Raw genomic sequence first — 16968 nt, forward strand, 5'->3', positions numbered from 1 at the left:
ACAGTATTTGTTTTTTGTGTTCACACACACACACACACACACACACACACACACACACACACACACACACACACACACACACACACACACACACACCTGCAGAGAGATGGACATGGTGGACAGAGCCCTGGGGTGAAGAATGCTGAATGTTCAGTCAAGTAAGAAACAAGGTGTGGGGCCCATTTGACCTCAGTTCCACATTCTCTTTTTCTCCAAAATCACCAGCCTTCATTCTTTTTCTTTTTTTTTCTGGGAGTAAGATTAGATGAGAGGAAACTTTTTAGTGGGTATGAAGGCCATTCCATATAGCATTGCAACAGAAACAGCACAAATATTAAATAATCAACACCACAAATCTGTTCTTTCTGATTTAGATACTAATCCCTCATCCAGGTGAAATGGCATTCATTTGTAACAGCATCGTCCTGCTGAAACATGACCGTGTATAAAATTTAAAGGTTAGTTTGCTGCTCAGGATAGTTTGTATTTATTTCAAAAGCAAAACCTCAATTCAAATGTGTTTTTTTTTTGCCTTTATTATTTTTCGCTATTGTAGTAAGAGAATTTAGAAGCTGCAGCATTAGTCATTTGGTATTATTTAAAGAACACAAAGAGTTATCTTGCATCAAGATAAACAAGTGCCACCAAATTCTTTTTTAATCTCACCAAATAACTACTTTAATATTTAAGTAAGGGAGGAGATAGCTCAGCAGGTAGAGCGTTCGCCCCATGATCAAAAGGTCGGCGTTCACCGAACAGCTACCCTGAGGTACCCCTGAGCAAAGTACCATCCCTACACACTGGTCCCCAGGCGCTGGATTGGTGGCTGGAACTAATTTGGTTTCCATTTGTGGCCAAGTTTAATTGATCATTCACTTTAAGCAGGATTTGGGTGCAATATAACCAATCTGTGTGGTAGAACAAGAGTCTGTCTTTGCTAAAACTCCATCTTGAAACTACTGGCTATCATCCAACTACAAGTGAGCTTTTTGTTCACTTTTTGAATTTATCTACAGTCATAGACCAGTGAGCAAAATAGGAAGTCTTGGTCCAGATAGTGACTATGTTGAAAGCCCTACAATAATGTGACAGAGGCCAAGGGTTAACTCAAATGAGGTACGGTTGTCTTGCCTTATTACACTGATGGGTTGCACTCACACTGCCTTTAACAATCTGGGTGTGAACCACGCACAGGCTCGTTGTGGATCACAAGATCACCACATAAAGAGTTCACATTGGAACTAAATCAATTTTTTTAAAAGATAATAAATAATATTACATTTATTTATAGTTTGCTTCTCAAAAATAGGTTCACAAAGTGCTTGAGATATGTGCACCGATTCTGTGGCCTCTAACCCTGTTATTTTTATATCCTTGATCTTTCTCTGTCTCTATCTTTGTTTCAGTTTTTGACTCAAACACAAGTTACTTTCTGACACACAACTAAGCCTCAAATAACACACAAGCACAGGATGTGTTTAAACAGGATTAGATCCATACCATCCCGCAGCCTTATGCTTAAACATAAGCCTGACTAAATACCATAATGAGGCAACTGGATGCAAAGTCATGGCGCTTTTCCTCTATGTGTGGCAACCCACATATACTGCAAACTGCTTATGTATGCACACTTCCTTGAAAAAACATTTATAAATCCTGTTTATATTATAAACATTTAAATGCAAGTAAATACACTGAGTGGTTGCACACATACAGATACACCCTGAAGTGTCTTAAAACGGAGCAAGAAGAATAAAAGTGGGTGTGGAAAACAACCAAAAAGAACAAAGAGTGATGGCTTAAAATGCAAAGAGCAAACCAGCATAGAAAAGGGAAGAGGGCAAACAAGGCAAAGGCGAAAGACAGCGAAGAACATGGGAAGTAGTAAATGAATGTGAAGAGACAGGAGAGGGAGACTGAAAGTCAGGAAGCGTTCATTACGTACGGTGAAACTGAGTGACTGGCATTCGATGGGTGTTCAGTTGGCATTGCCAAGGCAACCAAGAGGCAAGTTATACAGAGAGGAGAATGAGACAAGTTATACCAATATTGTAACAACAAGATTAATTACCATAATCATTATTACTGTTGCTCAGTCATAAACAAAATACAAAAGCTCGAAGTCCAACCTAGTCTATGTACAGTGAGTTTAGAATGAGAAAAACTGGGGTTGGGTTTGAGATTTGCTCCAGTGGATGTTTGGCACTTTACAGCCAGGGCCAATAAGCAACAGACATAAATGAATTACACTAGGAGCAATTAAAGTAATGTAAATAAGGATTATTTTGTTCTTGGGAGGATGTTTTTTCTTGTGATAGAAGGAGCAGATTCGGTCTTTGAGTCTTTAAGCTAGAAAAACCTTTCTGTTTTTTTTTATGTGATGATTCAGGAGCTTCTCTATTAAAACACTCGCAAAAATGAGCTTTAGACTTCTCAGATGTTTGCTTATGCTCCTTCCTTCACTGGTGTTACATTCTTTTACTCTTGTAAAACCAATCAAACAGCATGTAATTAGGTTCAGAATACATTCATTGTTTGTGCATACATTTTATATTCAGTTCCTTTATGTACAATTACTTTAATCTATATAAAACCACAGCTGTTTTATGATCAAGATTTTCTGTATGAGTGTGTGGTGGTATTTAAGAAAACGGTTTATATTTAAAGGCAGCAGGAGTGCAAAAAGGGGAGGACTTTATTAGAGGAATCCACTGTGTCTGTGCAAATAAATAGAACTGACTTGTTTGAATAATAGCTATAGGTTTTTATATGTTAATATCTTTATGAAGCAAAACCAACACATTTGTCTCTTTGCCATTCTTACCCTGAAAGTTTTCCTGTGATGTAGAAATATGTACTGTGTATGCATAAATATACTCCAGTAACTGTAAAAGGCTTTTCTCATTCAGCAGCTGAACACATCCCTGTGGAATCCTTTCTACAATGCAAAGTTCATTCCAAAACTGTTGCTGAAGTTCCCACAAATGTAGCTACTGCTTTGGTTTGACACTTTGATTTTGATAGGATTTATGTCTGGAAATTATGCTGCTCTTCCGATATTTGAAGCTTTTTCTTTCAAGGTTTTGGATCACATTATAATGCTGAAGGACAAATCTGTGACTGATAGGTCTGTATTTCCATGGGACTTAGGGTTTTTTTCTCAATATAATATTAAGCACTTCAGCACAACATTACCCCCAATAATACAGGACATGGAGCATCACTGTGTGGTTATACACTCTTTGTTCAGAGAGTGACACCAGCAGAATTGTTTATATTACATTTCAAGACAAATTTGAATCACCAATAGTCGCAAATGAGCCAATTTCTTAATCATTAAAAAGTGCTTCTTTTGAATACATTTTTATTTAATTTACTAAAATATTGATGTTTTATCATGTTTTTATTGCAACATGCTGACATCAGCCTGATGGCATCAGCAGTTTTTATAGATCATTTATGGTAATAATAATATTACATTTTGTTTCTAAAAACCAAGGTCACTGTACAAAGCATAGAAGACAAACAGTAAAAAGGATAAAAACAACATTAGACAATAATTGGAGGCAATGTTTAAATAGAATAGAATGGAATAGAATAGCCCTTTATTGTCACTGTACATGTACAGTGAAATTATGGGAGACTAAGACTAATTATAAAGAGAGTAAGCCAGTTTGAAGAGATGGGTTTTGAGTTTTGACTTGAAAGGGAAGAGAGCTGGTATTTCTAATATCAGGAGAAAGTGAATTCCAGAGCTGGGGAGCAGAGCGGCTGAAAGCTCTGTTGCTCATAGTGGAGAAACGGGCAAGGGGAACCATAAGGTGAGCGGTGGATGAGGACCTAAGGGAACAGGAGGGAGTAGCTAATGTCAGCATTGGTAATTTGGAAATCAGGTCTAGTATATATTTTTATGTCATTCTGAAGTGAAACAATATATTGAAAAAATAGCTCAAACAAAGAAAGTGCTTATGTCCCAGAATGACTAATGTATTGCTTTAAATTTTGGAGATGATCCTGGCTTGTGTGACCTTGGCCTTTGACCTATGACCTTCAAGCATGACATATGAAAATAGTGTGCTTTATTATATTTTTCCCTATGATTGGAGCAGAACTGTCTGAAATATTTGGCTTCTATAAGATGTAAAAACCTGCTTTTTTAAGATGTTTTTATGCAGTGTGCAATTTTGCCAAACTTTCTGGCCTCATTGCGATGTTGAAGGGCATTCTATAGAAAAAATTAGAAGTGTGTTGTGCAGCTCTCTCCATGCCCTTTGATATGATATATTATACTCAATATGTTTTAATTGTTTTTCAAGATCTTTGACCTTGGTCACTAACATTAAAGGTCAAGGTCAAATGCTTAGCCAAAACAGGCACTCATGTTCCCATGGTCTAGTAGTCCTGATCAAAAGTTTAAAACCATTTGAAAAATAGCAAAAAATTATATTTTTCATGGTTGGATCTTAACAAGGTTCCAAGTAGAGCTTGAAAATGCAACAGGAAGAAATGGGAGTGAGACAAAACATTTTTTTGTAGATGCAGTTGAAAACAACATTTAAATCCCCAAGAACAGGAATCCCCAAGAAGTTCCCAACATGAACTCAGTAATGAGTAGCTTCCTCACCGTGATTGTTTTCAATAAATTGAACGCTCACCCCCATTTGATCTGTGCATCTCAATAATTTGCTAATTGACAATATTACCCATTAAATAACTGATTTGCACTTGACAAAATACTCTATTTAGAAATGTTAATCCATCATTTATAAAGTATATAAATGATTTAATTAAACAGACATAAACGAATGAAAAAACCCACAGTGTTTACAGCTCCGTTTGTTCATTAAATACTAATGTGTGCAAATGTAAGACTAATATGAATGTAAAAATGTAATACTAACACTTAAAATACTTTATTATTATGTTTTAAGTGAAACTGAAAAAACTGTGATTAAAATGAACTGAAAATTAATTTCAGGAGAAACACAGTTTATGTGGGTGCTTTTTGCTCCAGATCCTTTACACTTTTCAGCTTGATGCTGAACCAAAGTACAGGTGAGAAACCTTCCCCACACTACAGCAGAGAGAAAAAAAAACATTGGTTTAAAAAAGGCAGCATTGTTAATGTGAAATAGGCTTCTGTTCATTTTTCAGTGTGAAAATGCTTTTTGGACAGTTGCAAATTTCAGACCAATTACTAAAAGTGTGGCACATCATTGATCAGAAAAAGGAAAAATGAGAAGCGGAATCCCACAAAGAGAGACTCGAAGAACAAAGTGAAGATCCCACAGAAGACTCGCATTCTTGTCTCTTGGTTGGAGGTCTGGTGATTGCATCATCCACTAACCTATCTTCCTCCTAACGTGCTTCCTCACTACTGTTTCAAAACATTTATCAAGTCTGGCATGCTTCCAGTATTTTACCCAGGTGCAAAGACAAAAACTTTTGATAAGATAAGATAAGATAAGATAAGATAAGATAAGATAACTCTTTATTGTCATTGCACAGTCATACATAGTACAGTAGTACAATGAAATTGGAAAAACTGTCCTACGTCGGCACTACATATAACACAACACGACACGATATGACACATCACAACGTAACAAACAACACAACACAGTATATTAACTTAGTATAAAAAAGAAGAATAAGTGTATGTGTATTGCACACTGTTATTATTGCACATTAATTATTATTGCACCTTGTTATAAATATAAATATTATTGTTATCGTTTTAAACATTGTTACCTCCCCCTAAAAAGTCCAGGGAGGTATCCAGTCAGGTCAGCTATTTACATTGATCAGGGCTATTGCCCTGTTGTAAAAGCTGTCCTTGAGTCTATTTGTTCGGGACCTCAGCAGCCTGAACCTCCTGCCAGACGGCAGCAGCTTAAACACCCGGTGTCCTGGGTGTGTGCAGTCCCGTAGGATGCTGCGTGCCCTCTTGAGACAGCGAGTGCTGTACAGGTCCTTCAGGGAGGGAAGAGGATGTCCAATGATTTTTTGGGCCATATTGATGACCCTCTGGTGTGCCTTTCTGTGTGCTGTGGTGCAGCTGGAGAACCACACACCGATGCAATATGTCAGCACACTTTCAATGGAGCAGCGGTAGAAGACGGTCAGCAGCTCCTTCTTCAGGTCCATTTTTCTGAGGATTTTCTCAGCCTTTAGTTTTTCGAATGCTGAAAACTAAACTGCTGTGTTGAATAAAGCTTTTACGACTTTCAGGAAAAGGCGGTTTTCTAAGCATGGTTTGTGTTTTGGCCTGTTTGTTTTTCACTGCCTTTACTCCGTACCCAATGAGTTTTTCCACCCAAAAATCTCTGATTACAGGGATCATTGAGTTTCTATCTCTATAGTAAGATCTTTGCCTTACAACATGAACCTGATTAAGATAACAGTTAATTTTATGTTGTGCGACATACTAAAAAAGTTAAATTATTCATCCTTCACAATATATAATATGAATATCCTTTGCAGAACATTACAAAATTGTAATAAGAAACACAAAAGAGTTTCTAACATTGGCTCTTCTGTGCGTGCTCGCTAACAACCTCTACGTAAATGCAAATCTATTGTTTCCGTATGCTGCTTCTGATCTCGCTCTTCTTCTTTTCTGTAAAACTTTCAGAGCTCTTTTTAACCTTTTCTTCATCATTATGATTCCTACCTTCTAACAATGCTCGCTGTTCACAAAGTAAATAACGTCTTTGGTTTGTGGTCACAGTTAATGCCAACAACCTTGTTTATTTCACCAAGACAAGAAGAGAAACAAGAACAGCAAGAGTTATTCAAGGGAGGAATGCATGCATGTTGCCACACGAAGCACTGAAGCGAAGAAGTAGCATGTCACTCAGTAACACACGCAAACATACTGTTTTTCATAAATGCATGATGAAACAACAACGCAAATAAAAAAGTACCTCTGTTGTGCTCCAGTGAAGGGGTTAGGTCACATCACTATCAAACACAACCAGAGTTTGAAGGGATTAGGACACAACATCTTTTCTTAAATCAAACTATGGTTCAAACTGAGCTTCATCTCTGTATCACTAAACAAAACAAAGGGTCAATTCACCAAGGAGTGAGAGAAGAGGAATACAAATACAGATGGGAAATGAAAAGCAATCAATTGGAACCAAAATGAGGTTGTTGTAGTACTTCTCCAAAATGTTAAACCCTTCACAGCTCAACCATATGTTCAAACTGCGTCATTGCTCTTGGAGATGTAATAAATTAAGATTAACATATAAAATATAAGACAGCAGAGGCTTGAAAGGCTGCTATACAATGGATCCATTGCAACTGATGAAAAGCAAGCTGGGTATTTGACATTCACAACACAAATTTGTGGGGACGAGTGTCTTAAACCCACCTTTGCTGCAGGATGTGCACACAACCAGGGCTGGTCTGGTGATCATTTTCCAGGCCCCTACCCTGCTCATGCACCTCATAGAACCAAGTTTAGTGTGGAAGGTGTGGTTGATAAAGACTTAATTTTAACTTTTAATTGTCACATGCCGCACTGCAGTGCAACAGCCGTACCAATCTGATCAAAAAGACAAACTCTTTTGGTATCAAACATATATGCATATATTTGTTTTATGTTTGTTTTGTTTATATTTTTTTCATGTACTACTACTCGTGTAGCTTTACTAGTGCTTTGAGGATTTGACATATTTAATTGGACCATTTGGGCTATTTTGACCAATCACAGGCCAACTTAACTAAAAATCCCAGGGCTGATTTTTGGTCCCAGTCCAGACTTTCACATAACCTTTATCAAACAACTAGTTTTGATCTTCCATTTCACTCATCATTCACTTATTCTTTCTTTGTATATGTCATTCTTCCATACATATTAAAGTAAGCTGTTTTCCTCTGAGCAGTGCAAGCTGAGCACCATAGCAGCAGTCAGAAGATTTTTTCTTTTGTCTCTATTTGGGCTTAATAATTCATCTTCTCATTCCAGCCTGTTGTAAATGTACTCTGGTGGGAACTGGCTATGAACTAATGGATCAAACGCCGCTAGAAACCAATGATCCTTTTTCACCACCAATACCCACATTACTGCAGTATTAAACTTTCAGTACAAACCTTATTACTTATTTAATTCGTATTTATCCCACAATAATTTATTAAGCACTAGGTCTTTGGTTCCCAGTACCATTGCGCTGCTGGACATGTACACCTGAAGTTGACCTCTCTTGTTGCAAGCACAGTCTATTTGTCAGGTACGCAACTCCATTAGAGAAGTTTAGAGACTTGCTAAAAGGCAACTATGCAGGTTTTTATGCAAATAAAGAATACTAGGGGTGGCTGTAGCTCAGGTGGCAGAGCAGGTCAGCCACTAATCAGAAGGTCGGTGGTTCGATCCCAGGCTGCCTCCTGGCTGCATGCCAAATATCCTTGGGCAAGATACTAACCCCATGTTTGCCTACTGGTGGTGGTCAGAGGGCCCGGTGGCGCCAGTGTCCGGCAGCCTCGCCTCTGTCAGTGCGCCCCAGGGCAGCTGTGGCTACAATGTAGCTTGCCATCGCCAGTGTGTGAATGGGTGAATGACTGAATGTAGTGTGAAGCGCTTTGGGGTCCTTAGGGACTAGAAAAGCGCTATACAAATGCAGGCCATTTACCATTTACTATTCCTGTAATTATCTGGATATGTCTTTTATACCAAGATGGGCACTGTATATTGAAATGCAATGTAACAGCACGAAAAGGGATAATTTTCTTCTTTTTGCATTACAAATAATTACTTACAACTAAAGTATTAATAGAACATTTGCACAAATACAGTATCTTGGATTTTAATTAGATATATTTTATGTTTAACATGTTATAGCATTCTAAGCAAGTAACCATTCCCTATAGCTGACCTTGGGAGTCACCAGAAATCCTAAACAACTAACTACCATAACTCCTATATAATCCACTAAGTCTTGTAAATGGGGTCTTCTCCCACAAATACGAGTACATAGTCAAATAAACAGGCTGCAAAATGCTGCAATATACCTTATACCATATACCTTATTTTACAACTTTTTTTGGACTAACAATATTTGCAGTTGCAGTTGCAGTTGCTGAAAGAAGGAAAGATGAGGTCACTTTTTACAATCTAAAAACAGTCAGCAGTAAACCCTAAGCTAAAAAGATGATTCTACAGGCATAATCATAATCAGATGCTGGTAGAAACTTGGCTTGCAATTATAGAAATATTCAATGTTACAAATGCATTCTTTCAAAAATCACAGTTATAATGCAGTTTAACTTCTTAACAGCTTACTTTGCAAGCACACAAAAGTTCATCAAAGATCACAAGATGTTGCTAGTCAGCAACTATGAATGGCTTCTGGGGACCTTTTGAAAGTTGGATGCATGACATAAATTTTAATAAAGCACTCCTCTTTCTCCCAGCTCCCTAACCTCGACCCAACTTAAGTGTCTATGAGCAAAGACTGCGGAGACACAAAAACACAACATCAAAAATTAATTAACTAAGCTGTTTACTTTTATTGTTGTGCTTTTACAGAGAGATCACGACACATCAAAGATGCTTCAAGTGAGAGTTTCTAAAGCAGAAGGCACAGCTGGAACTGTGCCCTCACTGTCTAGTTCAGTTGTGGCCATCATGCAGCTTCCACTTTGCAAGAACTAAAGATGTTGAATTATTCAGGTTTGTGCAACAAGGGCTGTTTTTGTTGTAACCACACTCAGATCAAAAAGCGAAGCTCTGAAAGTCACTTTAGAAGATGTATGTTTAAGGTAGTTCAAGTGCTTTTAAGCAGTATGTCCGTTTTAATATAATTTTCCCTCACACACACATATAAAATGACACTCTCTCTTGTGTGTTCAGCTTCTACATCCCCTTCCCTTTTGTCTATCATCAAAGTCATTCTCCATTCTTGCCACCTGCCCTCTTACTTTTTTTTATTCCTAATTTTTTCCTGCTGTTTATCTTATTTTTGGCTTTAGCCCATTTATTATTTCTGAAACGTGTCCTTTTATTCTATTTTCTTCATCACTCCTTCTTTCTCTTCCCTTCTCGATACTTCTCTCTTGTCTTTTTCACCCCATTTATATTTCCTGAAGGACAATACTTTTCAATTACTTCCCCCTCTTTGTATGCTTCATCATAACCTGCACAGCCATTTTATGTTATTTTCTGTTAAATTGCTAGCAGAATGAGAAACTTCCACAGTAATTTGTACTTAAATTAAATGTTTCTAGGCCAATTTCTCCAATGAAGTCATCCGCATCTGGAGAATTATGCCTGCCTATTAACTTCACCTAATGTTATTAATAATGGGATCAGCTCACTTTGGTGCTAAAATGACACCTTTTTTACCCCTTTAGGATTCCCTGGAGATGAAAGCGAGAGATGTGTGGGCGTCATGTGACCCTCTGACCTCTTCCTGATGGATTCTGTGTATTGGTATGAGGTAAAAAGGTTACAGAGGGAAATTACAGGGAAAAAAGGAAATGTAAGTGTATTGATGTATGCCAGGGTGTGAGCTAGGGACAACTGCTGAATAAGGCACTAACAGAGTGGGAATATGTGTGAAAGAAAGAAGGTCAAGGTTTAGGTTCTGGATACAAAATTATGACAGAAAAGTAGTGAAACTGAAAAAAGTAAGTCTAGTGATTCTGTGACAGAACAAAGTCAAAGACTCACAGTGTAGTTAGCGTGCACAGCGGTCTCCACCATGTCTGAGAACAAATGCCATCTACCGAAACTCAAGCGGCACCATCAAAAGTACCAAGTACGCCAGCACAGTTTGATTGACAGGCCAGTGCTGAGAACATTACAGTAAAGAAATAGTGAAAAACATCCCTCTTTTGAAATGCTCCACATCAAATCCAGCAGGCATAGGCAGTACAGGGAAATCCTAACTGCACAGATCAACAGCATGTTAATAACGGATTATGTTTACTTGTACCTCCTGTTTAAACCACATATCAACAAATCTTCACGTCTAGCCATTGCTCTCAATCTTATATTATGAATATCAGTTTCTAAAATGTATAAAGTTTATTTCCGTTACATACCCATAGAAATAAGCAGAAGGTGTTTGTGTTCCCCATCTGTTTCTCCTACTAATTTTGAAAACTGCTGTTTTTCTGGGTAATCAAAATTGCTTCTGTCGTTCCACCAGTAATATTACAGGGAATTTTCCATTTGTGTATATTGTTGAGTTACTTTTGTCATAGTAATTTCTGAATCAGCATTACTGTGTACTTGCAGGTGAAATAAGGCAAATCAATTTGCTGACCAGTTCCCTACTTGCAATGGGTTTCTGTTATCAGGGTGCTTCATTCTTTATTCTGGCTGAATTGTTTTTCAGGTGTGTTAATAGGGTCAGAATGACAGTACTGATGTATTTAGAAAGCCTTGCTATGAGGACATATAGGAGGAAATTGTACACATAAGGTTTGTTGGCTTTGCAAGTAACACGCAGCTACCGTCATGGGCAGACCGAGAAGAACAGCTACGCTCCTGAGTGAAAAGATCAACCCTAAAGCTGCCTCCTTCCATGCATGGAGATTTGGTTAAAAAAGGGTGATGGGCTGCAGAAAAGTAGAAACAAATGTTGTTTTTTTTAAACTGGCATCATTGCATGTTAACTACTGAAGTTAAGTAGTACAGCTGGACAAAGCACTAAGTTGACAGGGGATTTAATTCTGGCACCGTAAACTGTGTGTATTCTTGAGTCTGACTGCAATTGTGTCTGAAGATGCAAGTTTGTGGCTGGGAATATTCTGCATATTATTGTAACATACTGTAATATAAAGAAACTAATCTAACACACTAACACACATTCTTGTTGATATCGAGGAAAGTAAGAAAAGAAGCATGAATGTCGCTCCATGCATGTACATGGCTGAGAAAAGAGGTTTTCATTGTGAGGTGATCTCTGTAGATATACTGGAAACACTGGAACGTGCTATGCTCACTGTAAAAGTGGCAGTTTTATTTATATAGCACATTTCACTATATTTAAACTTAATACAAATACAAAATACTGTCGGTCACCAGTGCTACTCCTCAGCCTCCTGGTAGATGCACCTATGGTATCAGTTTGAAAATCCTAGCTGACATGTTTCTCGAGTGATTGTATTCACAAGATTTTCAAAAAACCTTTTTAGTAGAAGCACATCTGGTGTCAGCAAATGAAAATCTGGTGTAGTATCATTCCCAGCTTATTGTGTTCACAAAGTTGGGTGTCCGCGACCACCTGAGTCAGTTTAAGCTAAGAATTTTCTAACTTTGAATACATTTTTCTGGTGACAGAAAGCTGTTCTGGTGACCTTTTAAAACGACCATCAACACTGAGCTCACTGTCCAAAATGATGCCAAGGTTTCTGAAAAAGGTAAACTAGATATATCCTTGAATGCATCTTGTATCTGGATTCTCCTCTTCCCTTACTCTCACGCTGTTCTGTGTGGCTCAGCTAGAAACACTCTGGTGAGTAAAGAGCAACAGGACAGAGTCAAAGTTTTGGTTCTACACACCAGTGCCAGTTATTCCAGTACTCCGATAGCATCTCCTTCTCCATTCCAGATAAATACTCCTAGTGGCAACTATTACATGAATATCTGGTGCAAAATAAAACGTGATTTTTAGCACAATTTACAGTAAAACCTGTGCCCACAAACCTTTGTGTGTTTCATTATTTTATGGAACAGATGAATTGCACTCCTCAGAGCAAACTGCTAACATACTGTAACCAATAAAAGTCAGTCACTCTGCGTTCATAAATTATATGGTGATTAATTGCAAATCTTTACCAATCTGTTTGTGAGTGAATGAAGTTATTCTAAGTCAGACTGAGACAGTTTTCCTTCCACCAGGCAAACTGTTCAGTCGTCTTCCAAACAAACGTGGTTGCCCAGAGGTTGTCGGTCCTGCACGATTAACCTCTGGGTGAGTGGTTGGTCACTGCAACTACTTGCAATCAGTCTCTTGCTCTGACACATCTGTTACTAGTTTTCTTTCCTCAGTCACTGAAATCTTTCACTTACCTCTACCATACTGTGTGGCTCTCTTTGAATTTCTTGTTTCTCATTTTCATTCCAGTTCTTTGTCGCTCAGAAGAATCAACGTTTCTCTTTCTCTAGTTTAAACTGTTTTTCTTTTTTCATTCATGACGTGAATGTTTTTCAAGTGACAGCTCAAACCCTTACTGAAGTTCTTTATATGGTGTAAAACTGAAAGATGACCCTCAGTTTAACTTGACTTTACAAGCTTTTAGCATTACAGAGTTAAAGCGCATTGTTGTGTTGTTTTGTTTTGTTTTTCAAAATTGATGGGGTTTTTTCTGAAATAATTCTGTATTTACATGCGCATAAAAATAATTTATACTTTCTAAAAAAATTACAATTCATAGTGGGGCTAATACTTTTCTCCACATCTGTACATTCCCATGTCGTGATACTACTGTCTAATCTTTATTATACTCTTACATATTATTAAAGATGAGATGACATAAAGACATTGTGGATGTCAAGTGCAGCAGCTCAGTGCATGAATGTGAACACATAAATTTGGGCTGTGTTACAGGTATGACAGCAAAACAAAGAGTCACTTCACAGCTACAGCTACAGCTAACTGCCGGGGCACTAGCATTTTAGCAAATAGCTTAACAATTTTTTATTAAGAACACATTTTGTGTCAGAATTAATAGCATGTGTATAAATATAAGATTATTAGTAGCATTTAGGAAGAAGTTTTGGTTAAAGCATGCAAGTCTGGCGAAAGCTGTAATGTCTATAGATATTTCAAGGGAATATGTGTAAGTCGACATAGCTGACTTGGTAACATCTTGTTACTAGAGGAGCCACCTTTGTTTCTCCAAGCTGGCCAAGGGTCTGACATCTCTCCTTAGAAACTATACTCCCACGACTTCATGTATTCAGTGGCAGAAAACAAGTCAAAAATGTTGAATACTGAAGGTCCAATGATTTGTGCTTCTGCTGACTTAGTTGCCGACTAAAAGCACTGTTGTAAATTGTTATTTTTCACAATGCAAAATGCTGTTTTACACTACACTTTAACACTACTCGCTGCAGTACAATAGGGATGCTGGCCAAGTGTCAGTACATGATAAGTTGTAATGTTTTATGAGAAGTTGTTGACATTAAGAGAAAATATCACCATATTAAGATGAAAGAGCCACCCAAAACAGTGAAGTCTACATTAGCACAAAGTAAAAGCACAAAAAAGGAAATAAGTCCCACTGGGATATATAAATTATATTTGTTAAATAAAAGCCCAGAGGAACAATGCAAGTGTTCATAGCTCACACTCATGATATGCAACAGATATGCAAACCTTTTGTTTCATTACATCCAGCCTACCTCCCTGTCAGCTCTCATCACTTCTGTGTGTCGTTATGGTGGTTGTGTTTTTAATTTCTATTTCTATGTCTGTGTTTTGTGCTGCCACTGCAACCCCTGTGTGCAAACCAAATGTCCCTGAGCGCTTTAGTGATTTAAATTGAATCCTGCCTGTGACCTGCAGCTCTGAATAAGAGGCATAACAGAGAGGATAGGGAAAAGCAAAGAACAATGATTGTTTCTCAGAAGGTTGTTAGTCTGAATCAAACTCATCCAAACACCAAAAAAAATGGCTTTCTGTGATGCATTCTCTCTTTCACATAATAAAATGCTGGTATTGGCTATTTGTCCTTTGTAATTGCAAGAAAACACACAAACATACACAGCGATGAGATGAGAGCTACTTGTGTATTTCTCGTCTCATTACTGTAGCCAATAACAAATAAATAGTGTGTGTGTGTGTGTGTGTGTGTGTGTGTGTGTGTGTGTGTGTGTGTGTGTGTGTGTGTGTGTGTGTGTGTGTGTGTGTGTGTGTAACTCACTTGGTATTCAGTCACTTGTGTTTCCTGGCAATGTATACACATAAATACTCGATGGACGGAGTCAGCATCTACTACAAGCACTTAAAATGGACAGGACAGCTGGCACCACAAAGGCTGGCAAATATATTTAAACTCACAAATCTCTAACTTCTAAATCATCTTAAACGATCTAGCCCCACCCTTAATTACAGTCAAGTTGTTCAAAAACCTTTTCTATTTACAGTAGCTTTTTTTCTACCCGAGCTCCTTGCATCCTTGTGAGAAAAAAATTTTCTTGGAAGGGACAAACTTCCTCCTCATGGAAGAACCTTTCAGCTTGATATTGGCCATATAATTGGTGGTAGCCAATGACGTCAGTGAAGACACACAGCTGTGTTTCTTCCTCTTTTCCTTTTGAGACACGATACAGTGACGAATGAATCTCAAGGTTTCTTGATTTATTTTCATTTGCTTCTTCACGTTCATTTGGCAAATTAACTTTGGTTCGGCCTTGTGTTCCATTTAGTTCATATAGAAGTATTAGCACAATGACACTGATGAAAAGCGTTTCATTTACATATTTGTTTGGAAAAACTCATCTTATATACAAGCAATATAATTACTATTTTCAAACTGAAGCATTAAATGCCAGTGTTAAGACAACATACTGAGTACATAATATAAATAACAGGGAAAAAAAGACAACAATCACACGGTAACTTCCTGTGTTTTTCACCAGAAAAGGCTCAGGCTGATGCACGCCACTACTCCAACGGGACAGATTGTGTTGTCACTGAATGTTCTTGTTGATAAGTGTAGAAAAAAATGGTTTGAATTAAAAGAAGCAGTTTCTTTGTTTTGTAATATTAAACAGGAAGATAAGGTTATGGAAGGACTATTACTGAACAACGAGGTAAAGGCAACGCAATGGCTAGGAAATAAACAAGTCTCCGTGTACAGATTCGCATACATTTTCTATCAGGACTGAAGTATGGTGCATTGTTGTCACGTGATAACTAAACTGACAGCAATATTTAAATCTTTGTGTCACAGGCTTTAAGATACTTATTATTACTACTACTTATAATAATAATAATAGCATTTGAGTCAGACTGCCCTTGTTTCACAGCATTAGGCTTATAAGGTGACAAATCAAAGAGCTCAAAGAAAAAAACAACAACTTAAAATTGCGTTTGTAGATGCTAACACAATTTAAAAAAAATTTTTTTAACTTTCAGTTGCTGGTTAAATTTAGGCAGTATAACATATAATATAATAAAACAGGTTTGGACACAGCTGCTGAACTCTTTTCATAGACAGCTGTTGCACACTAACAGTGAACTAACACTGAAAATAGAGCGGTAAAGTACTCTTATGAGGTGCCTTTTTATTGCATGTTACCTTTCAGAATTAATGCACTTGAAAATGTCAGTGAAAATAAACTGAAGATGGAGTGAGAGATTACTAACTATTGTGAAGCAAACCTTTGACGTTTTGTATGAGTTGTACAGTGTCACAAATTCTTGAAAACTAATGCACGAAAACAAAGAGCCACTATAACCTAACTTTGCAAATAGCAATTTATGTTCCTCGGTTAATTATGAATCACTCAAGTAACTCATACACACATACTCCACAAATGCAACAAAGTGCTCTATGTTTTTATGGTTCATAAAAGCTCAAGTATTTATATAAGTCCAGACTCTCAAGTGACTCACAGTGGCTCCACTCCAACGGTGAGCAATGGGATTCTGCAACTTTGCTCAGCGTTAATCAAATAAATATTGTTACAATTAGTTGAATTTAGTCTTTTAGAGGCAAAAGATTTACCGTGATATGAAATCAATCTTTTTTGTAAAGCCTGAGCCAAGCAGCATTAGTGAATAATTTAAAATAGAGGGTGGCAATGTTAATGTAAGCTTATTTTTGCAATTCATTCATTTCATGAACACACAAGTAATAACACAACAGCAACAGGTCAGGTTGCAATCAGTTCAAGTTAATGAAGGTACCATTCACCCATTTTTTTAACCAGTTATCCAACCAAGGGTTAATGGTGTGGTTTACCCTGGCCAGGACACTAGATCATCATAGACCTCAGAGAGAGAT

The 16968-nt window shown here is 37.4% G+C and overlaps 1 protein-coding gene across 4 annotated transcripts in view; it reads right to left on the reverse strand.

Annotated features, from left to right (window-relative positions):
- The window catches only part of raly (RALY heterogeneous nuclear ribonucleoprotein), a 130276-nt gene that overhangs the window by 80790 nt on the left and 32518 nt on the right, over positions 1-16968 (reverse strand). For 2 of the 4 annotated variants that reach the window (XM_026167343.1, XM_026167341.1), the window contains exon 1: positions 97-131. The exons of 1 other annotated variant lie outside the window; for it this stretch is intronic. In XM_026167343.1, the coding sequence (XP_026023128.1) occupies positions 97-114 (18 nt within the window). In that variant the 5' untranslated portion in view covers positions 115-131. Of the gene's footprint in view, positions 1-96; positions 132-16968 lie in introns of those variants that run through there. One more of the 4 variants, XM_026167346.1, reaches the window with a different exon arrangement.

The sequence above is a fragment of the Astatotilapia calliptera genome, chromosome 5 (genome assembly GCF_900246225.1).
Source record: "Astatotilapia calliptera chromosome 5, fAstCal1.2, whole genome shotgun sequence".
NCBI classification, from domain to species: domain Eukaryota; kingdom Metazoa; phylum Chordata; class Actinopteri; order Cichliformes; family Cichlidae; genus Astatotilapia; species Astatotilapia calliptera.